Source organism: Urocitellus parryii, chromosome 1, assembly GCF_045843805.1.
Source record: "Urocitellus parryii isolate mUroPar1 chromosome 1, mUroPar1.hap1, whole genome shotgun sequence".
NCBI classification, from domain to species: domain Eukaryota; kingdom Metazoa; phylum Chordata; class Mammalia; order Rodentia; family Sciuridae; genus Urocitellus; species Urocitellus parryii.
Window position 1 is genome coordinate 116,241,352 of NC_135531.1, and position 22,941 is coordinate 116,264,292.

Consider the following 22,941-nt stretch of genomic DNA (forward strand, 5'->3'; position numbering starts at 1 on the left):
TAACGACAGAAAGAAATATGAGAAATGAAACAAGATATTTTCACACACATCCACAACTTTACTGTTTTTCTTTCTCAATTTCTCTTGCTTTTGTTGGGAGCTGTCTCAACAGTGGGTGCAGCATGTTTGCTTTTTCACATTATCAGAATGAGATCTCACCTTATCTCTTAGGAACTAATGAGACCATCATTCATGCACAGAATGACCACCCCAGACAGAAACCTGCCTGGTCTCCTAACAATTCTTCAGGGTTAGCAATTCCATAATGGTCAAGATTAGTCTCTGTAAGAGAAAGGAAACTACCTAATCTGCTGATCAGAGCAGATTCTAAGGAAAGTTCTCACTTTTATTAGTGTCAAACTAAAATAAAGTAAAAACGAAATTTAAGCAATCATAAAAATGAAGTCACTAATGCATATTTACTGAGAACATGAGTAAAAAGATGCATTCTAAAGAAAACCAAAACTTCATTATTTACTTCACAGAATTAAACCAGTGGTTGGTTGCCAGGACTTGGTTGGAGGGTGTGGGGAATGGGCAGAGATTGGTTAGAGGGCACAAACCTTCAGGTATAAGATGAAAAGTTCTGAGGATTTTATGTACAGCTGGGGTGAATATAGTTAATAATACTGTATTATTGACTTCAAATTTAAAGGACAGCAGATCTTGAGTGTTCTCACCACATTACACAAATGGTAAGTATCTGTGATGAAGGGTGTGTACTTAATTTGAGCATGGCAAACACCACCCAATGTATACATATACCAAATCATCACGTTTACACCTGTATGCAATTCTTATTTGCCAATGATACCTCAATAAAGCTGGAAAAACAAAAACAACCTTAGTTACTGCCCACAGGAAGTTATTCAGGTAGGACACAGTGCAACTAAGGCAGAAAGTTAAGGGCGTCAAGACAGGCAGCTGGAAGGAGTTCTTCAAAACTCTGAAGAGCAAGAGAGCACATCTGGGCTCAGAAGGGTTTAATGAGGAGGCAGCATCTGAACCAGCTCTGGAAGGATAGGCTGAGGTCGTCCAGCACAAGGAAGAGAGAGAGACGTCTCACCTGAGGTGTATATACCCAGGCAGAGAAGAGTAGGTGTGTCCTGGCTGGTTTGATGGGTTTAGCAATGGGAACCAAAGGAAACAAGCAGAGGAAGAGGGATAGGATCAGACCTAGCTCTGGACATGGACAGAAGGCTGAGGGCAAGTGAGCAAATATTGTCCTTTGGGCCTCTCCAAGGAGCCTTGTGTTTGTTGTTCTATTTGATCCTGACAGGTTGCTCTACCAGTGAGAAGATTGAGACTTGGAGAGTCAAATGCAGTTTCTGATAGATGCACAGTACACCTCTGCATCCTTACACCAGCACTGTACCTGGTGCATGGCAGACTTCCATGACCACTATGCAGAATAACAAACCAATAGGACATGCCACACTCTCTGTCCACCCTGCCATACTGCTCCTCAAGGCTTTAGTGCTGGGGATCGAACCCAGGGCCTCACATATACATAGGCAAGCACTCTACACTGAACTACAACCCCAGCTGTCCTCAGGGCTTTTTAAATAGACATCGGGGATCGATCCACTGACTATTCTGGGTTAGAAGAATGTACTCATCAAAGAGCTGTGTTCTGTAAAGAGGGCACTATAAAGCCCAGGAGTGTGAAGTGGGGAGTTCTAATATTGGCAGCCTGCACTGTTTATATATACTTTGCTTTTTCTCAGCATGCTATTTTTATACAGATTTTTCAAAGGAAGTATTAGAATGTCTCAAAACCTCAACTGAAATCTAAATTCCCTCCTTTGCCAAATATATTTTTATTATGAAATTTAGGAACTGCAGATAATATAATACAAAATAAAAATATAAACTCCTTTCCCCTTTTCCAACTCATAGTACCTCTACTAACAGTGTATTGTTCATTCTTCAAAAAAAAATGCTTATGCACTCATCAAAATATAATATGCCTTTTCTGATGTAATGAGATCATTATTTAGTTTTTCAACTTAATCTCTCTTGGAGATCATTCCATATCAGTGTAAAGAGACCAACTTTGTTCTAAAGTTGCATAGTGTTTCACTTCAAGGAAGCACCATTCTACACATAAGCATAATTGTGTATATATATATATATATATATATATATATATATATGCAGTTGGTGTATATTTTAAGTCATTTAGAGGTTTTGTTCCTTCTTTTTTTGTTTTTTATCCTTCAACCCTTCAAACTCAGGGCCTCATATATACATGGCAAGTGCTATACTACTGAAATATACCCCCAGCCATTGCTCATCCTGAAAAATGAATTCACTTGTGGTCACTTGTATCAGCTTCTTAGATATTGTCACAGATGGCTAAGACATAATTTAGCAAGATTCCCTCATATGTAAGTATAGCTAACCATCACTTAGCAATGAAGGGGAACACAAAGATAGTTCTAAAAATAAATCACTCACAGGAGTATCTCAGGACATTTTGTAGTCCCAGGGCCTCCTGGGGAGACTCAGGACCAGAGTTCTGGCTTCCCACACCAACCCCTTGTGCAGAATTCCTCAGTCACACTGAGGTAGAATAGCTTTCCTTCCAAGGGGACCCGGGGCACTACTCTCTGGTTCTGCCAGTGACTTTAGCCTCCCATGGTTTCTATGCTTAAAACAATAATGAAAAGTACAGGTTATAAATATCAGAACCATTGAATTCAGAGCTGGAAAGGATTATAGATTATCTAGTTCATATCTCATATTTCTTAGATGTAGAAATTCTGGCCCAGAGGGGCTGAACATCTCAGCAAGATTACCCAGCTTGTCACTGGACAGCCATCTTGTACACAACTGTCCATGACCTTTCTAATTACAGAGTACCAAAAGAAGCAAAAAAAAAAAAAAAAGAAAGAAAGGAAAAATCTCTGAGAACATATGTAGAAATAGTATAGATAGTAAGAAATTCAAAACCCTTATTTTTAGATACTTTGAAATTCTTTCTCTACCAAATTAGAATGCCTAACAAGTTTTATAATTGGCACATTTGTTTCACGCCACTTTTCCTGTCCTTTTGTTGAGGTGATAACAAGCAAGTATGGGTAACATTGCTGACTTGTTATCAGCAAGATTTGCCACTCTTAAGTTGTCTGCAGCCCTGCCAATGAGTTTGCAAGCCTGGGGCTACTGAGGCTGTGAGATTTCCCAGCTCCATCTGTATTACTCCCCCTCCCTGCCCATTCATGCTGCAGGGTCTAAATCAGGGATTTTGTGCAGCTCTGAGGAAAGTCTGTTCAAGAGCTAAATCTCACAGAGGAAGTCAGCTTTGCCTCTAACCCCTGGAGCTCATCTGTTTCATACCTATAGAAAGCACCTGCCCATTGGCTGGATAAAGTTAGAGATAGTTTCTGTAAGAGGAAGTACAGCACTATGGTGAAGAACCAATAGATTTGAATTTCAGATTTGCCTCTGACCTTAGGTAACAACTAAGGCTCTTAGGGTCTGTTTCCTCATCTTTAAAATGGGGATAGCAATGCTAAAATCTATTTAAACTGTTATTGACAAGTTTGGCAATGTGTATAGAGGCCTTAGTACAGTGCCTGGCACATATTAGTGCATAATAAATACTGAGTCCCTATGAACACATGTCATTCTTGCACAGGCAAAGCAGAGGCAAAAGGCAAAAATCTGGGCAGCTGATAACAGGAAAAAAAGAAAAAATCTTCAGTATGACTTCTGCAGAATTAATAAAAACAGAATTAAAAAAAGAAAAAAAAACGATTACAGTTTGTTTAGATTGAGGTCTGAATCAGATCTGGGGGAAAAACTCGCCTGGGTGGGTCAGGTTCCTGAGCTGCCTCCCACAGTCCTAGCCACCAGCCACGGGCGCACAGAGCCCCACTCCACAGCTCCTTCCTCAGTTCACTAACCAGGAACAGGAAAGTGGGGCATCAGAGCAAGTTCTCAAGTCACAGTGGCTTTTCCACATCTCCACCTCCCTGTTATAAGTGAGATCTCCCTGGTGCAATTAAGATTATGAGGTTCCCTTTTCTTGATTCTTGAAATAAGGGATCACTTCAGCATTCACATCCATCAGGTAAGATCCATGATTCCATCACTTCTTGATTATTCTCATTGTTACTTCTGTAGGTTGAATGTTTTTAAAAGCTACTTATCACTAGACTGGTTTTTGTTTCCTGTTATTACATGTGATGGGTACTCAAACGGAAGAAAGAAAAAGGTCTACATGGCCCACAGGCCAGGACCTAACAGGCAGAACCAGGTCAACAACACTCACTGAACTAGTGCAAGTCAGGCGTGCAACCTGGCAGCCCAAGGTCGCACCCCTGAGGCAAATGCTTTGAGAAGAATGAGATACAGACATTCAGAGGCCACCAACTCATCAGTCCAAAGAATCAGAAGTTTGCCACTGACCAGGGCAATACAAGAGGGGGAAACAGAGACTTTGGCCAAATTGGCACAGGTCCTACTCACATTTAAATTTTAAAAGCTAAACACAGTGTGTAAGTGGAACAAAATGCATCTGGGCCAAAGGTCCCCATTTTGTAATACTTGCCATAGGTTCTGACAGCCAAGCAACAAGCAAAAAGATCAGCCACGGAAGGAGAGGACAGGGGCAACGAGAGTCTGTCTGAGAAGGCATCCAATGACACAGTAGTGTTCAGAAAAGAAAGGTCACACAAAGACCAAGTTCTGGGCCCTAAAACTCAGGAAGGTAAGAGGCAAAAGTACGGACCAAGGGACAGCAAATAGGCACAGGCACCCCACGGGTATTCACCATGGTATGGAATGTTCTGGAGGAGCGATGGGTTCCCCATGTGCAAGTCCTGAAAATACACTAAAAATTCTGGCAAGCTGACAGTGAGTCCACAGGACAACCCAGGACCCATGGGTGCTGCACCCACACACCTGCTCAGGGAAGAGATGGCATCGGTGAGCACAGCTGTGTCCGAGGCAAAAGCCTTGCCCAAGGGAAGAAGAGTGAAAAGGGATGGGGCAGTTCCTGGCAGGCTAATGAGGAAAGGAAAAAAGCCCTCATCCTCCCACAACGCTCAAAAATAAGCATATATTTAGTGCTATGTACACTTTACAAGGTTCAGCTGTGTTTACAAAGATAAAAAAAAAAAAAAAAAAAGCTAGTTACTGAGAGTACGTGGCTCATTCCGGGTTAACAGGAAGAAGAGATTATTTAGTACCAGGACTGACCATCATAAACTCAGAATTGGTAACATAGTCACTTGCTAATTCAAGTATTGGAAGGCTAGGTATACAGCAGATTGAATATAACAGATATAGAGTCAATACTCTCAAAAGTGCTGAGTAGATCATATAGATGGAAATGAAATGAGATAGTCATCATCAGACCTTTTGACAACAATACTTTATGTCAAAAGAAAATGGAGGGACTGGGGTTGTAGCTTAGTGGTAGAGCACTTGCCTAGCATGTATGAAGCACTGGGTTTGAGCCCCAGCACCACATAAAAATAAATAAATAAAACAAAGGTATTATGTCCATCTACAAATAAAAAATAAATAAAAAATTCTCAAGGAAAGAAACGTGAGCCAAAGGTTTTTATATCTAAAATATCTAAAAAAAAAAATCTTGGCTTTAATTATAAAGGTCACAAATATAATCAAGAAATTAGGGGGGCTGGAGTTGTGGCTCAGTGGTAGAGCACTTGCCTGGCATGCATGAGGCACTGGGTTCCATCCATGGAACCACATAAAAATAAAAGCAAATAAAATAAAGATATTGTATCCATCTACAACTAATACATACATATACACGCACACGCGCGCGTGCGCACACATACACACTGTATAAAGAAATTAGGGAACATTATTTCCATGACTCCAACTTACTAGTTATACTAGAGAAAGGGCTTTAATTGAAATCTCTAGAGTCACTGACATGAAGACTGGTGATAAGTGTGATGCATACAGCTATTTGTAGAAATAAAACTAAGTGAATATTAAGGGTAGATACTTCAGTAAGTAATGGCTGTCTGATCTGACAATGTAGATAGGATCAACCATAAAAAAAAAAAACTGGGAAGAATGAGTATGGCATACGCCAAAACAATTACTTATACTGTTTTTCAGTAATCACAGCTAGTAATTATAGTATTTATGTTGTTATTCAGAAACTGTTGTATGTGTAATATGGGACAACTAAATGGGTAATTATATGACTGCCATTTTCTCTCTTCTATGACTTAAAAACCCAGGATTCTAAGCATGGGAGAAAGGATATGGAAAAGTATATATAAGAAATTAAATAAAAACTCTGTAGTCTTGAAATTGAATAGGATATATCAATATGAACTCAAGAAGTACTGTATCTTTACAAGAGTGTATGTGTTTGTATGTAAATGTGTCTATTTTTCCCAGCTGTGTCCAGTGAAAAGAACTGCAAAGAATAGTCATTGCAGTGAATGAGCATCCCTAGTGCCTCGATTATGGTACTGAAATATCATTTCTCACTAAAGAAACAAGAGGTTCTTGGAGAAATGGCTAGTTCCTGGTCTGGGCGGGAGATGTACAAAATAAGCCTGAGTCACCTTAACATAACCAAATAGCAGGAAGTTCTCAAGATTACTAAGGTCATGTCCCAAGACCTCAGGAACCAAGTGGAAGAGGCTCCCACTGCTCCATCAGCCAAGGATGGAATAATTGGAATCTTAATAAAAATCAAAATTTCCATGGGTTGCAACCCATCAAAAATATTCAATTCCATAAACTCATAATGATTAAAAAAAAAAGCAAAGAAAAACAACTCTAATGATCAACCTTCTGAGAATGACAGGAAATCAATTTTTGTAAGCTAGGTAAATCAAAGGAAATAAACGTTTATATTGCTTTTCCTGTGTGAATTGTACCACATGACCTCTATGAGTCCACAGGACAACCTGGGACCCGTTGCTGCTGCACCCACACACCTGCTCAGGGGACGAGCCTGCCCCAGTGAGCAGAACTGTGACTGAAGCAAAAATCTCAACCTCATAGGAGAAGAGTCAAAAGGGGTCGGGCAATTCCTAACAGGCTAATAAGGAAAGGGAAAAAAAGTCCACATCAAATAACAGATAAAAGGAGAGTCTAGCCTTGTAAAATTATTCCAGCTAACCAATAAAATTAAAATGACAGAATTTGAATATCACCATTCTGCAATCCCAGATGAATTAATAGACCTAGACACCGAGATGAACAGCTTGCTTACCTCAAAAAAGAGAGGAAAAACCAGGCCTCATACCTTCCAGCGAAAAAACATACCACTACCTATAATCTTGCCAAAGGGATAGAACCTGAGTCTGATCAACCTCTAGATCCAGATACAGGAGACAAAGAGCAAAGGAACAGGTGGAGCTTTGCCAAGAGCATGTCTCTTATCATCAAGACTGTGGGAAAGTCTACAGATTACAGTCCAGGTCATTCCTCAAATAATCTGCATTGTTTCTGTCTTTCTTTCTTTTTTTTTTTTTTTTTTTTTTTAAGAAAAGAAGGTGGTAAGGGAATATGTGGAATAAAAGACACATTATGTTTTTGTTTTATTTTTTAAAATGAACAAGACTAAACTATAGTGGGTTAGGTTATGCACTTGGGGCATAAAAATCATAAACAGATGCAAGGAGTGATGACTATGAAAGTCAGATGGTGTTCAGTTTTGTGAGGACAGAGAGAAATGTGATTGGAAGGAGTGAAGGGGCTTGGGGGGGAGGGGGGGGGCAAGTAAAGTTCTATCTCCTGACCTCAGTGCTGCTGTTGTGAGTTTTGCCTTATAATAATTCACATTTATTTCGTGTGGATTTTTTTATATTTGTGTTTTACTTTATAATAAAAAGGTTTTAAAAAGGTGTTAAAATCTAGGCTTGTCAGCACAACAATAGGCAACGGATAGAAAGAACTGCCATATATTGGATAGAGTAGCTTCAGGATCCAGCAGAATCCGCTAGGAGCCAGCATCTTCTGGATTCTGTTTCAATGTCCTTCTTGTGTTGAAGGGAAATGATTCCATATGCAGTTTGGGCTAAAACTTAACACAACATTTCAACATATTTTCAGAGGCATATAACAAACAATATCCATAATATCTCAAGGGTAATCTCAATTCAAAATGACCCACCTCTTGGACATCTACTGGAATTGCAGAAGCTTTCGGGCGTTGGGTGCTCTCACACATGAGATTACGTATCTCACACTCAGTGAGATGTGGGGTGACCGGTTCCACACAGCAGGTGGTTCATCCTTCTACTGTTGAAATCAACAAATTGTCAAGATTGAAACATGGAGGCAACCTATGGAGTACAACTGGATTGGCTGGAGAAGGAACAGCCTTTGGGAATCCAGAAAATGAGGTGGTCTGTGGCAGCATTACTGAGGGGCAACACCTGGTAGCTATTCACAGCCCAAGTACGGGAGGCGGCTGAGCTGCCAGGGTAGGAATCTCAGGCTGACCAGGCACTCGCAGCAGGATGTTTAATCTCCTCCACTTCAATTCCTCATCTGTAAATGAGGTTTGACAATAGTGCTTTTCTCATAGAGCCATTCTGAAGATGAAAATTATGTGTACAAAGCACTTAGCACGGTGCCTGACCCATCATAAGTACTGGATAAGTGCCTTGATCCCTGAGGTGATAAACATTTCCAGAAACAAAAGGAACTCTATTTTATAGACATTTTCTGGGTTTGAACACAGGATACTTTTTCCAAAGTAAGGAGTACTATTTTTATAAACCCATGATCTTGAACATAAAATTCACTGCCAATAGTAATTAAGTATATGTGACTTTCAACACCTCCAAACCATTGGGTTTTTTTTTTTTTTTTTGCCTCCCAATTACTATCATGGGTGTTTAGTTTTAATTCCCATAAAATCTGGAATTATTATAATCAGGAATAGTGTGTCCTTAGCAGGCAGCCTCTAGGCATGGAATCCTGGGACTAAAGCAAATGCTAGTTATCTACCCAATAACCACATCCCTCTCCCTTCCTGTTAGAGGCACAGCCAGGAGAGGTTCCCACAATAGGGTTCTCCCTCAAGGCCCGCTCCCACTTTCATAGTTTCCCCTAAAGCTGTGACTTGGTGCTAACCAATGAGGTCCACAAAGGTTTCAGGAAAGAATGATCCTCTGATGAAAGGAGATAAATGCAAGAAAACCAAATTATCACTGCCACCTTCTGTGTTCCGCCCTCCACATACATACACACACTTCCTGCCTTTGAATGAGGTTGGTGGGTGCTACTCGTTGCTGAGGAAGCCATTTCCTGCCCATGGGGTGGCAGTTCTACAGATAAAAGGTAACTTGGTATGAATGGGAAGGCAACAGGATAGAAAGAACCTGATCCCAGAGGACACAGTTCAAGCTACTGACCCACCCCCAGATTACCCTTCATATAAGATAATTAAATGTCTTTATGATTTAGACTATTGTTAGTTGGGCATTCTCTTACCTGCATCTAAAGCATCCTGACAGTCATGGAATAAAATGATTCTTCCCAGCTATGGTCTGAATGCATATATCCCTCCAAAATTCCTATGTTAGAATTCAAATCCCACAAAGCTGGGATCTTTGGAGAAGTGATTGAGTCACAAGACTCTGCCTCTGGATTCCTGTCCTATAGATAATGCTGAAAGGAGTACCATGCCCTCCCATCTTCCATCTCTTCTGCTATGTGAGAACACATTGTTCATTCCTTTTTGTCCCTTTCTGCCATGTGAGGTCATAAAAAGGTATATGGAAGCAAAGAATAGCTCTCATCAGACACTGATAGGGTACCTTGATCCTGGATTTCCTAGCCTCCAGAACTGTGACAAATAAATTTTATTTTCTTGATAAATTACCCAGTGTCAGGTATTTTGTTATAGCAGCATGAATAGACTAAGCCACTCCCCAAAATTCATATGTTGAAGCCTTACCCTCAGTATCTCAGAATGTAGATACATATGAAAACAGGACATTTAAAGATATGATTCAGTTAAAATGAGGCCATTCCAGTGAGCCGGCAGCTGGAAGTTTGCTGGGGCCCCTTAGGCTGTGGCTCACAGCGGTCCCAGCAACATCTAGCTGATTGGCTCCTCTGTGGTGATGCTCATTGGAGATGCTCATTGAACTGTTTCCCTCCCCCTTTCAGACTGCCAGCTGATGCCAGTGGGTCCTATTCCAGTATGTCTGGTGACCTTATAAGAAGAGGAAATTAAGACATGCAGAGACAACAGAGAAGAGAATCTGATCTGATCTATAAGAGATATTAAAGGAAGTTCATGCTGAATGACAAAATAATACCAGATGTAAACCTTGGGTCTACATTAAAAATGATGATGAACATGTAGACAAGTTTTATATTGAAGAACATGAGGTGGAGGGGAAAGATGAGCCCCAAATTTAGTTAATAAGTAGGCAAATATAAAAAACTTTTTAACTCCTGTTTTAATTTTCTTCAAAAGGTAATTATTTAAGGCAAAAAAACAATAACTGTGATCTGTGGTGGCTACACGTGTAGAATTAACACCCAAAAACCCACAAATAACCCTATTAATAAATGGGCAGATGAATTAAACAGGTGCTTCTCAAAAGAAAAAATACGAATGGCCAACAAATATATTAAAATGTTCTGCATCATTAACACGTAGGGAAATGCAAAACAAAACTACACTGAGATTTCATCTCACACTACTCAGATGGCAGTCATTAAGAATACAAATAATAATAAAAGCTGGAGAGGATGTAGACAAAAAGGTACACTTTTACACTGTTGGTGAAGCTGTAAATTAGTACAACCACTATGCAAATAAGTATGGAGGCTCCTCAAAAGACTAGGCATGAAACCACCATAGGACCCAACTCTACCACTTCTTAGTATTTGCCATACTACCATGATATGTGAATATCCACGTTTATAGCAGCACAATTCACAATAGCTAAACTACGGAACTAGTCTAGGTGTCCATCAATGGATGAATGGATAAGAAAATGTGGTGTAGATACGCAATGGAGTTTTATTCAGCCATGAAGAAAACTGAAATGTCGTTTGCAGGAAAATGGATGGAACCAGAAACTATTCTGTTAAGTGAAATAATCCAAACTCAGAAGTTTAAGGGTCATATTTTCTCTCATATATGGAAGCTAGAGAGGGGAGAAAAAAAAACACAGCAGATCTGGTTTCTCTGTGGGAAGTAGTGTCTTCTGAAAATTAAAGGGAAATCAGTAGAGGAAAGTGACCAGGGGTGAGAAGCAAGAGGAAGCAGGGAAGTGCTTGGGGTGATACTGATCAAATTATATCATTATATTGTGACATGCACAAATACATAACAAATCTCATCATTATGTACAATTATAATGTTCAATTAAAACATTGTATAGAAAAAAAGAAAAGATATAAACCATAAGACAATCATAATACAAAGGGTATTTTAAATACCCTTTACAAAAGGGACTGTTAAGGACTAAATTGTGTTCCCCTCTAGACTCACATATGAAAGTTTCAGCCCCTAGTGCAACTGTGTTTGGAAATAAGCCTTTAATAAAGAGATAATTAAGGTTAAGTGAGGTCACAAGGGTGAGACCCTAATCCAATACGACTGATGCCTAAGAAGAGGGAAAGGCATCAGGGAAGTTCATTCACCAAAAAAAAAAATTCCATTGGAGAACACAAGAGGGAAATTGGCCATCTGCAAGCCACTGAGAAACCAGACCTGCTGACATTCTGATCTTGAACTTCCAGCCTCCAAAACTGAGAACAAGTTCTGTGTGGAAGTCACAGAATCTGTGATATTTCTTTTATAACACTCCTGACAAACTAAGATACTGATGGACTATTACCATGACTGTACAAATACTAATGGCAACCATAAGAGAGAATCAAACTTTAAAAAAGACTAGTAAAACGGTAAAACTAGGAGTGGATATACTGGCAGGGTACTCAGAATCAAGGCCTGCACCAGCAAGAGTGAGGTGGTTAAATCTCTGGCCCTGCCCTCTGTCTCAATTCCAAAGGGTGACAATGGAAGGCCTGATGTATCGGACTCTGGGGCAGCAAACCCAGAAGATGGCTGGCTACAGAGGAAGGTTGAAGCAAAGACACAAATTTGTCTGTTTTCATATTTCTTGGTCCCTGATCAAATACTTAAGCCTACAGGGGGAGACGCAATAGTTCTACTAAAATTGGTACCATATATCATCGGTAGCAGACCTTTATTATTCATAATTTCCACGGCTCCTGTTAGAATGATAAATTGAAAACCGACCAAAATTTCAGTAGCAGGAAGAAATTCTCAAGAACTAGCACAACCTCTCCTTCCCCACCCCACCCCCGCAAAAAGAAGAAGATGAAGAAGGAGGAAGTTACAGCAAGAAGGAAAAAAAAATGTGTTTTCCATTTTCCTGTTGTCTACCATTACGAAATGAGAGGGGCACTCTCAGAAGGAGTCAGATTACTCTTGGAGTTTCCAGGACCTCAGGAGAACAGAGCAGCACTGGAGTAGGGAAAAAAGGCCCCTTGGCAACGCCAAGTCTTGGGCTAAGCCTGGGTTCTTCCCAACCTGTGCCATGCTTGAGAAAAGGGTGCCATTCCAGATCAGTAATCAATCTATAGAGCAACCTGAGGTATCCTCAAGCCAACTGGAACCCTAGCTTTATAATGTCAGCACTGCCCGTGACTGAACTCTAGATTCTCAACTAAGATTCTTCAATGTTTCCATTGTATGGGCTTTCGATTCCTGAATCTATTTGTGGGATATCACTATTAGTTTCAGTAGTCATTTTGTTGTTGTTGTTGTTCTTGACCTGATTGCTTGTCAACATTTTTCAATGCACTGAAGACCCAGAAAAACCATTTGTTATGTCCCAAATGGGTTCATCGGAGTGCATTTTGTGAGTATGTCTGTACTTTCAAAAGATTTGCTCTTTCTGCTGAAAAAAAAAAAAAAAATTAAAGAAAAAGAAAAAAAAATCCCTACAGTTATCCACTGCCTGAATAAAACTTCTTTATATCACAAGACATGAAAATCTCTCTCAGGCTACAGATTCTAAATTTCTGTGCATTGATCACTTACGGGGTGAGGTTGGGTGTAGAAATACAGATTCCCAGACCAGGCCTTTGGTGATACTGCAGTAAGTGGGAGTCCAAGAATCTGCACATTTCAGATCAAGCTCCCCAGGTGAATAAATTGTAGTCAGGCTGGAACTTTGCAGCCCCAGATGATCCCTAAAAGACAGCACACTGGACAAATTCAAAGTGTATCACCTTTGTGGCTGCCCAGGTAATCATGTTCTCAAACTGCCCCACCTGGGCAGAGCCTTCCTTCTGGGGAGGCAATAAGAATTACAAGTACACAAGGCAGGGAATTCCCTACTTCCTTAGAAGATCCCCATTTATACCAGGTCTCTTACTTTGGCAAATAATAACAGCCATTCCTTCAGATACTATCAGTCATTCCTGGCCATAAAACCAAAGAAGCAAATGGCCAACGTATGTGCAAACAGAGGTCATCACCGGAAGCTGGGGAGGCTTTAGTTCATTCACCTCTCCCAGGTACACTCCATGAGTCACTGGGGGACCTATCTCTTCACTAAAAAGATAAAAGCAGTATTTAACCAAACACTAGCCATCTCCCCAAAAAAACCCTCTCATTTCCTTAAAGAAAGAAGGAAAAATAAAGGAGTCATTTCCTGATTACAGAATGATGTCATCAGGTACTGGGCTTACCTCTTTAAGATCTGAGTCATCAAAACTTGTCCCGAACTTTGAAATCTGTTGCCAGAACTGTACCTGCATTTCCCCCTAGGGCCATGCCTGGTATGTTGGCATCTGTGTGGGTCTGAACACAGTCAAATGAAAAGCCCAACACAGAAGAGCATGAGAGCCATCAGGTCTCCACAGCACACACCACAGCCTCTGTATCCAGCGCCCCCACCTTTTTTTTTTCTGACAGGTGTGTTATAAGAATCTCTCTCTCTCTCTCTCTCTTTTTTTTTTTTTTTTTTTTTTTTTAGTTAGTTTAAATAAGATTGGGAGTGAAAAAGCTTGAGCTAAATGAACTTTTTTTAAAGCAGTAAGAGCCAGGCTGGGCCAGCTGGGCTGGTCTCCTCTTCTTTGGCTCCTTTCAAACATTCAAGAATTACTATGTGCCTTGCTGAGTACCATGTCTCCAGAAGAGCCAGCTAGGGACAACCCTATGGATGCATCCCCACCCTTACCTCCCAGAACACACAACCTCTGGTGAGACTTGCCAGCCCAAGTCTCTTTGTGACACCAAAGGCAGCTGCATGTCTTGGATAATCTGGTTTCATCCATTACCTATTTTAAACATGGGAACTATGAAGAGTCAACCAACTATTCACAGCTTAATTGGAATAGGTCTTTCAAAACTTCCCTCATGTACAGGGAGGCTTACTGGGAACCACAGCTCTTCTCTGTGTTCAGACACTTAAAACCTAAATGCCCTGTTCTGGCTCATTTATCTCTAGGAGTAGTGGCAGCAGCATTTCCCTTATATAATCATGTGACCCTGCAGCTGGGAATCATTAAAACTGTGTTATATTCAACCTAGTCTCTGGGCTCCTCTGGCATCATTAGAGAAAAAAAAAAGTTCATACTAAAAGCACATATGGTACAAGTTACCACTCTCCCTCTGCTCCACTATACCCAGTGCTAACACCACCTTCTTATAATGAGACCTATTTGGCCAAATCAGCAAAGTCCACCACTGGCTAGGCACTTTCCACCCACTGACAACAGGAGAGGAATGTTTTGGTTTCATCCACACAGCAATCCTATAATGTAAATAGTCTCCTCAAACTTGAATAAACAGTATCAAAGAGCTGAAGTAGACTGTTCAAAGTCACAGCCAGCCAGTGGTAGCTGAGACAAGAGCAGCTGATTTCAGTAAAGTCATCTGAACCCACCTCTTCTTGATCAAAGTCATCTTTATTCTCAATGTTAAGAAAACTTACATGTGAAAATCTGAAATGAATACCATTCTCTATTAAAGAAACCTAACCTAAATTTGTTCACAAGCTAGCTTGGGGTGAGACCCATTCTTGTGACCTCCTCACACTTCTATTTTTCTTTTTAGTAGAGAAGAACTATTTGTCTAGTCAGTCTCCAGTCCCTCTACAGAAATACTATCAGACTGGTCTATAACTACCTCCTTATTCTGTATTAAAAAGGGCAATATTGGGGATGGTGGCACACTCCTGTAATCCCAGCTACTCAGAAAGCTGAGGCAGGAGGATCCCAAGTTTGAGACCAACCTGGGGATGTATCTGGGGATGTAGGTCAGTGGTAGAGTGCTTGCCTAGCATATATGAACTCTGGGTTCAATCTCCCATTTGAGAAACAAAGCAGGGACATCCATCTAGTTTTGCAGCTAGTTCTGAACTTTAGCTACTCTGCTTCAGTACCATAAATGTGCTTCTAGAGAAAAAGCAACAGTTCTCTGAAAGGATGGGATAAGTATTATTTGATTGCTCTGGATAATGATATGTGTAATAAATTTCTCAGGTAGCTTCCATGTCTGATGCGAAAGTTCAAGAAAACAAAATCCTATGGAATCAAGTTTATTGCTGCTATACCACTGATAATTTTAACAGATACCAAAAGAAATATGCTTATTTCAGTTTCTAATTAATGGAAAATAAAAATACTTTGAAAATGGTTCTACCATCCTAAGTAAGCACCTTTCCTTTGTGAAACACAAGGAAATTCCAAATGCATTTTTTCCATTATAAGCTTTTTGCCAAATGCATTTTTGCCATTAGAAGCTTACCTTCAAGGGACCCTTTCATACCATCATTCTTCTTTGCATAAATAACTTGCCCGCTCAGATTCCAAGCCTTCATGTAAATATGAAAAAGTTGTGCAATGCCAGGGACATGGTAGGTGCCCAATAAATGCCCACTGCAGGAAGGAATAGTGCTCTCTTCCTGAAAGTTAGATTGGGGAACTGGATGCCTCCAAACTTAAATGACCCCAAATGTAATGGTCTAAGACCATGGGCCAGATTGTTTCTTTAGTGCCTCTTGCCCTTGACAGTCTACTATTATCCACCCTTCACTTTTAACTCATTTCCTCCTTGTCAGGTCAGAAGATAACTAAAAAGCAACTGACTTCCTGATTTACATTTTGGACCTGATTTATATTTTGCAACAAGTTTCTCTAATTTTTTTTTTTGATCCTCCACAAATCACTCATTTTCAGCTGTTGGGCAGCACCACTGAAAGACAAAAGTCAAGAAACTGCAGTCATTGCAGACTCCAAGCCACAGTCATCAAAACCAGAGATGGTAAGAGCAGGAAGTGAACTCCCAGCTAGAGAGAAACATAAAAGGTGGGGCCTTCAGAGCACCTTTTTGGTATTGGTTGAATTCTTACTGTGTGCATTTGGTATTAAGTGCAGGATGTGGGCAGTATGAGGATGGGTGAGGCAATAAAAGTTAATCTAGCACCATGCAGTGCCTTCCCTTCACGGCCTCATTGCCCAAATCAGTGCCCCTGGTACTGGGGTTCCACTAACACCCCTGTCCACCTCTCTTTCCCTTCCATAAGGAAACAGGTGGCACTTTCTGGTCACTGTTATTTCTCCCCTACCTCCTGGAAATTACCATATGTTCAATCCCTTCAATTGTACCAAGCAAAAATGAGGAGGGTGGGGAATGGACTACATGCTACATGGTGAGGAGCAAAGCTGGATTCTGAGTACTAATGAAATCTCCAAGAAGAAAGAAGTGTTATTTTCAACTAGGGCTACTTCCAGCAGAAGTAAATTAACTGGATCCATTAACTCTGAGACTGCTGCAGTGCCTGGCACTGGGGTGACTCAACTCCAAAGATTAACTATTTGAAGTTCTCCAAGTCATAAACCATGTAGAAATTTGCTCCTCCCCCAACTTGGCATTTCCTAATGAGTACTGTTTGGATGTAATCGCTTCTCACCACACACCCTTTCCTCCAATTTCAACAGAATGAAAATTGCAAAAAATGAGGCATCACAAAATACTTTCTTCTTGGCCCATGCAGGGTGTCTACCCTGGTATCTGCCACTCTGCTTAGGATCCAGAACAGCCTGTCCTCATGACATCTCTATACCCAGCTGGAGACTAAGTCTAGCAATGTAATCAGAAATGGAATATTAAGACAATGAAGGTGAGAAGAATCCCGAATCACACAATACTTCTCACTAAATTTAAACTCATCAGAACAAAAGGCATCATAGAGTAAAAATCTCTTAAAGAAAATGTTTAAATGCCCATTTGTGCATGATTATTATACTTTTGGTGGAACCATCTTATATTCGATGACTTATTATTTTTAGATCCTCAGGTAATCCAGAAGAATTTAATAGCTTGTAAAGCTTACACTTGTCAATGCAAAGAGCTTAATGCAAAACATTGAATATCTAAGGTTTTACAGAGAAATAAGAGGTAGTGCACTTTCCTAAACTTTCCTTATTGAAATTAGAGGTTAAAACTCAAAATGTGGGCCATGATTAACGTATATGGAGGAAAATATGCATCCTAAAAATCTACAAAAAAGATAATTATGTTACTAGCTAGAATATTAACAATAAATTGCTGACTTAATTCCCCATGACAGATCTAATTAGAAGGTGGCAATAAATGTTTCCAGGTGTTTAATTAAGTGTGATAATTATTCTTTCTTAAAGAGAGATGGAGTCATATGTTTACATTGCAAAGTATAATGTTTCCTTAGTTAAAACAGTGTGGAAACACTTTTGTGTAACACAGGATTCAAACCAGATAAAAATATCTTCTAAGATAAGCAGCACTTAAAGTGATTTATCAGCTCTTAACTTTTCATATGCCAATGCACAATGGCTTCTTAAAGACTACCCTGTCTTGGTTATTTCCTTTAGCCACATAGTTTTGTTATACTGGTACCTCAGGGAACACTTTCTACTCAAAAATGTCATTTCCCTAGCAGCATCTCTTAAACAAATTCTTGTCAAGAAAGTGGGGAAAATGTTATGGGTATTCTATTTTCATGACAAGAACACAGCAAGAATAAACTGAGATGTTGAAGAACTCAAAGACTATTACAACTAGAACTTAGATGGGACCTGAGAAACCAGGCAATCCTTTTATAGATGAAGAGACTAATTTGTAGATTGATTGAAGTACAATACTGTTATGATAGCAAAGCTATCAATTTTTAAAATATAGAAAAATGTCCCCTGCCCAATAAAATTAATCTATGGAGAGTGGAATGATCAGTTTTAAGCAATTTAAACATTTTTGTTTCAACACTGGAAACTGAACTACTGTTCCTTAGTGCTAGGTGTCAGTTGATCTAGAAACATGATGTTGCTGAATCCATGAACATCTTTTAGGCGCTCAAGGCAGATTGGTCTTAAATATCAGCAGCCCTGGGGGCCCAGAGGGCCTGGGAACTCATCAGGTGTTCTTGCAGCAGGTGCTGAGGGCTGGAATGACACAAGTACGCTCTTGTACACAAACAGACACGTGCACACAACTTGATTCTCCAAAGGAAATCTCCACTGAAAAATCTCAAAGCAAAACTCTGGTCCTTGCCCGTTTTACAATGCAGAATCGGACTACAATCTCAGACCAGCAACTCAGTCTGCAATCTGGGGCATCCTGATAACCCTTGCAATCCGATCTATCTCAGCATGTGCGGTTGGTTACCAAGAGGACGTGACACTTAGCGGGAGCCATTCCACAGAAGGAAGGAAGGAATGGCGAGTGGGGCTCAGCGCTGGAGGTGGAAGTTAAGAAGCTGGCCCAATCTGTAAGGGTTCCTAGTCCGGGATCTAGAATTCTCATTACAACGCAGAAACAGAGTGAAACTCGGGGAAGTTGCGAGGCTGTGCGCTCCTGCACACACTCTTACGCACACCCACTTACACACACTCGCTCCTACGCATCCACTCTCTCCCACTCTCACTCCGGAAACTCTCAGTGGACTGGAAGCGCGACCCCAGGAACACTTTTAAAGTCCCTAAATGCCGACTGCTTTATTTGTTTATTTATTTTAACCCCAGCGATCGGGAGAGCCCAGGAAGGGGCACGCGGGATGGGCGCGCCCGGGAGGCACTTACTCAGAGGACGGGGCGCGGCGGCGCCGGACGCTGGGATGCGAGCTGGGCGGTCTGGCGATGGGGACTCCCCTAGTCGCAGCACTGCTCGCGCGCGCCTGCGGACCTTAACAACCAAACGCGGGCCACAGCGGGCGGGAGAAGAGGAGCCAGGGGCCGGGGGCGGGGCGAGGAGGAGGAGACCAGGGGCGTGGCGGGCCGGGCCGGGGAGGAGCTCGAGAGCTGGGGGCGGAGCGCGATCCGCAGGGGCGGAGGGGCGGAGCGGGGCTGGAGGGTGGGACGCGCAGGAGGGGCCGAGCGCCGCCGCGGGGCGGGGCCGAGACGGCGGGAAGAGGTCCCTCGGGGGAGAGCGCACGGGTCAGCCGCCTGGACCCTCCTCCCTGTACCGGATCAGGGAGGCACAGACTTCTGGGCGCTAGGGGTCAAGACTTGTTGGAAGATTAGACGGGAAAGTTGCTATCCCTTAGGCCTCTCGGATTCCGCGTCAGTTGTAAAAGAGAGATAGCAACCAAGTGGCGATGAAATGGTTAAGTGGGACTCAATTTACTTGCATCTTTCCTGGCAAATAACAGTGTACCTGAATGTTAGCGTCTGCTGCCATTGTTGTTATTATGATGAAGATCCCAGAAAGTCCCTAAATGCTGCCTGCTTTTATATATTTGTTTGTTTCGGCCTCTAATGGCCTGAAGTCTACCAGAGATAGCCAAAGCGCTCCGGATTCATGGATTCCATTAGGGAAGGATGCCGGGCTTCCTTACGCAGCCAAAGGCTCATTCATGGGTTCTTGGAAAGCCAGCAGATGTCAACCACCCTGCGAATTTCATTGTGACGGTCCTTACCTAAGGAACCAGGGTTCTCCAGATCCAGAGAGACCACAAGGATGAGACAGAATCTGGGCTTCCTTCCGTTCGAGAGTCCTTACCCTAGCACCTATTTACAAGGGCGACAGAACTTTGTGGGAGTTAAGTTGAATCCATCGTACTAAAAACATTAATTACACACCTGCTATGTGGTATCTGTATGCAGGAGTCTGAGGAAATGGCAGAACCTGTCTGGGAGACAGAAAAGTTAGCCCTGGATAGGTGGAATAGACAAAGTCACAACACATCTAGGTTTAATACCGAAGATAGGACCATACACAAAGTACGATATATTTAAAAGATGACAATGTCCTGTGATTATAGATATAGGGAGAAAGTGCCAGGGAGATTCTCCTGGATAGGGTGAATTTGGAAGAAGGATTGGGAGCTTACAAACAGCTACAGGCAGAGAAAAGTCATAGTAAACATTTCCCAGCACTAAGAAGGTTTGGAGAAGTGGAGTGCTTGTTGGAATGAAGCTTAAACAGTAGAACAGAACCAAACCCAAGGGCTTTCTTCTTATAGGAGCTAAGGACATTAATTTGATCTTTGGTTGAGAGGAAAACAGAAGGCTTATAAGCATGGGAGAGGTATCAAATGTTGTTTTAGAAAGGCTAATTTGGAACCAACACAGAAGATCCCAAGGCCAGGTAAATGTTTGAGAAATTATGGAAATATGTCAGGGTGAGCTACTTGGGTGGGCAGAATAAAAACCCCCTGAAAGATGTTCGTTCCCTAATCCCCAAATCTTGTGACCCTGTTAACATGGCAAAAGGAATTTTGCAGGTGTGATTAAGGTTAAGGCTGTTCAGATGGGAACATTACCTTGGATTATTTAAGTGGGCCCTATCTAATCACATGAGTCCCCTAAAGTGGAAGCCTGGTGGGACAGAGAGATTCAAAGTGTGGCAGGGACTCAACCTGGGCCTCTAGAAGTTAGGAATGGGCCTCCATTGACAACCAAAAACAACAACAAAAGGTATCTCAATCCTACAAGAATTGAATTCCTCAACCACAAGAATTGAATCCCACCAATAACCCAAGTGAAATGGACCTTCCCTGGGAGCCTCCAGGAAGAAACTCAGTTCTCCTGACAATTATATCCTAGAGAGACCAGCACTGGACTTATGACCCATGGAACTATAAAATTTGTGTTATTTTAAACACCTCAATTTGTGGTGATTTGTTATAGTAGTAATAGGAAACTAATACAGGTGCTGAGAGGCTAAATTAAGTGGAAGGAAAGAAGATGGATTTAAGATGTAACAACGGTTACTGATGGAGTGGGGGCCAGGGGAGTCATCTAGGTTCTTTTCAAGGTTTCTGGATTGGCAGATATCATCAGTGGTGCCACCCTGAGAAGGGAGGAACAAAGACAGATACTTTCTAAACACCTCTGGAGTCTATCAGTGATGCAATTAAATCAGGATTGAAAGCGTTTGTGCATTCCCAGCACAAATAATTAAAACCATCTCTGAATTCTTGTGAGGATATTTGTCAACACTAATTGAGAGTTATAGCAATGGATCTGCCCAGTGTAAGCTGAGTGACTGTGGACAAAACACAATGTCTTAAAGATACCTTGCTGCTTCTGTGTGAGACAGAAGGAGCCCTATGTGCATGATTGTTGTGACTCACCCAGGATGTCCTATTGTCTGAAAACTCAGTTCTAGTAACTTTCACTATGGCTTGACTTCAGTCTCCTTTTTCCCCAGTAGTGCCACCCTGAGGAGGCAGGAACAAAGACAAATACTTTCTAAACATGTCTGGAGTCTACAGTGATGAAATTAAACTAGGAATGAAAGTATTTGTGCATTTCCAGCTTCCCCTCCGCCAAATAATTAGAAACCATCTCTGAATGCCTAAAAGTGAGGATATTTGTCAATACCTTATCTACATCAAGATGTTACATCAACATTTCAATGCAGCCCTAGATATCTTTTTGAATAGTGAAAGGGAAAGGGGGCGGGTTAACTTTTACCAGGACCTCAAGACTTCTTTCCCATCCCCCTCATCCTTTGGCCCTTGAGAGACGATCTCACCTCCTAGTTCATAGAAAATATAGAAACCATCTATAGAGGATTTTCCCAATGACCTGCCTCACCCACCCAAAATACCATCTATCTCCATGCTAATCTTGAACTCCCTTCCTTTTACCTAGATGACTCAGAATAAACCAGTCCAAGACTTCTCTGGGCCCTCCAGCAAGCCCTCTTCCTTCTACCTACAGGGACCATACTTCATTAATCATTCTTTCCCTTTTATCCTCAATCTTTTGGTTTCTATACTTTTCCTGCAGGACACAAACATGTCAAAATTTAAAAAATACAAAACTTAAAATTCTTTATAGACCCTAATATCTTTTCTCAGCTAGACCCACTTTAGCAGGACCGTTTAGACCTGCAAAACCACAGATGTTTAATATATTTGTATATGTTAAGAGAATTCATCCCTCAGTGTCTACTCTTTTTAAAATATTTTTAGTTGTAAATGGATCTTTTATTTTATTTATGTATTTATATGCGGTGCTGAAGAGCAAACCCAGGGCCTCACACATGCCAGGCAAGTGCTTTACCACTGAGCCACAACCCCAGTCCCTCAGTATCTACTTTATGAAGGGCATGGAGAGTGGCAGATGGAGAGTGCCCTTATAGGGATAAAAGCATAGGACTTTATTTCATAGTGTGTATCACATATGTATGTGATATTTCATTATCACATAGGTTTAGAAATTAGCAGAATAGCTCACTTTCTTGTCTTACTTGAATCAATAGATATTTGGTCCATTTTGTTTTTAAACTAGCATGTTTACAATTTGGGGCCATAAAAAATATTAAAATATAGAAGCTCTTAACAATGAGTTCAATATTCAGTGGTGAAATACATTTTTAAATAATTGTAGCTATATGTGTACTGATGAATCCTTTGACCCAGGGCGGGGAGGGGGAACAGGTCCCATTATTCACATGAAGTAGAGATAGCTGTTACTATAGATGCATGCCAAAAATGA

The 22,941-nt window shown here is 41.2% G+C and overlaps 1 protein-coding gene across 1 annotated transcript in view; it reads right to left on the reverse strand.

Moving 5' to 3' along the window:
- Positions 1-19,171, reverse strand: part of Tnfaip8 (TNF alpha induced protein 8) — a 111,217-nt gene extending 92,046 nt beyond the window's left edge. Inside the window, exon 1 of the mRNA XM_077796849.1 lies at positions 19,075-19,171. Coding sequence (XP_077652975.1) covers position 19,075 — 1 coding nt within the window. The 5' untranslated portion in view covers positions 19,076-19,171. The remainder of the gene's footprint in view (positions 1-19,074) is intronic.
- Positions 19,172-22,941: the final 3,770 nt, after the last annotated feature.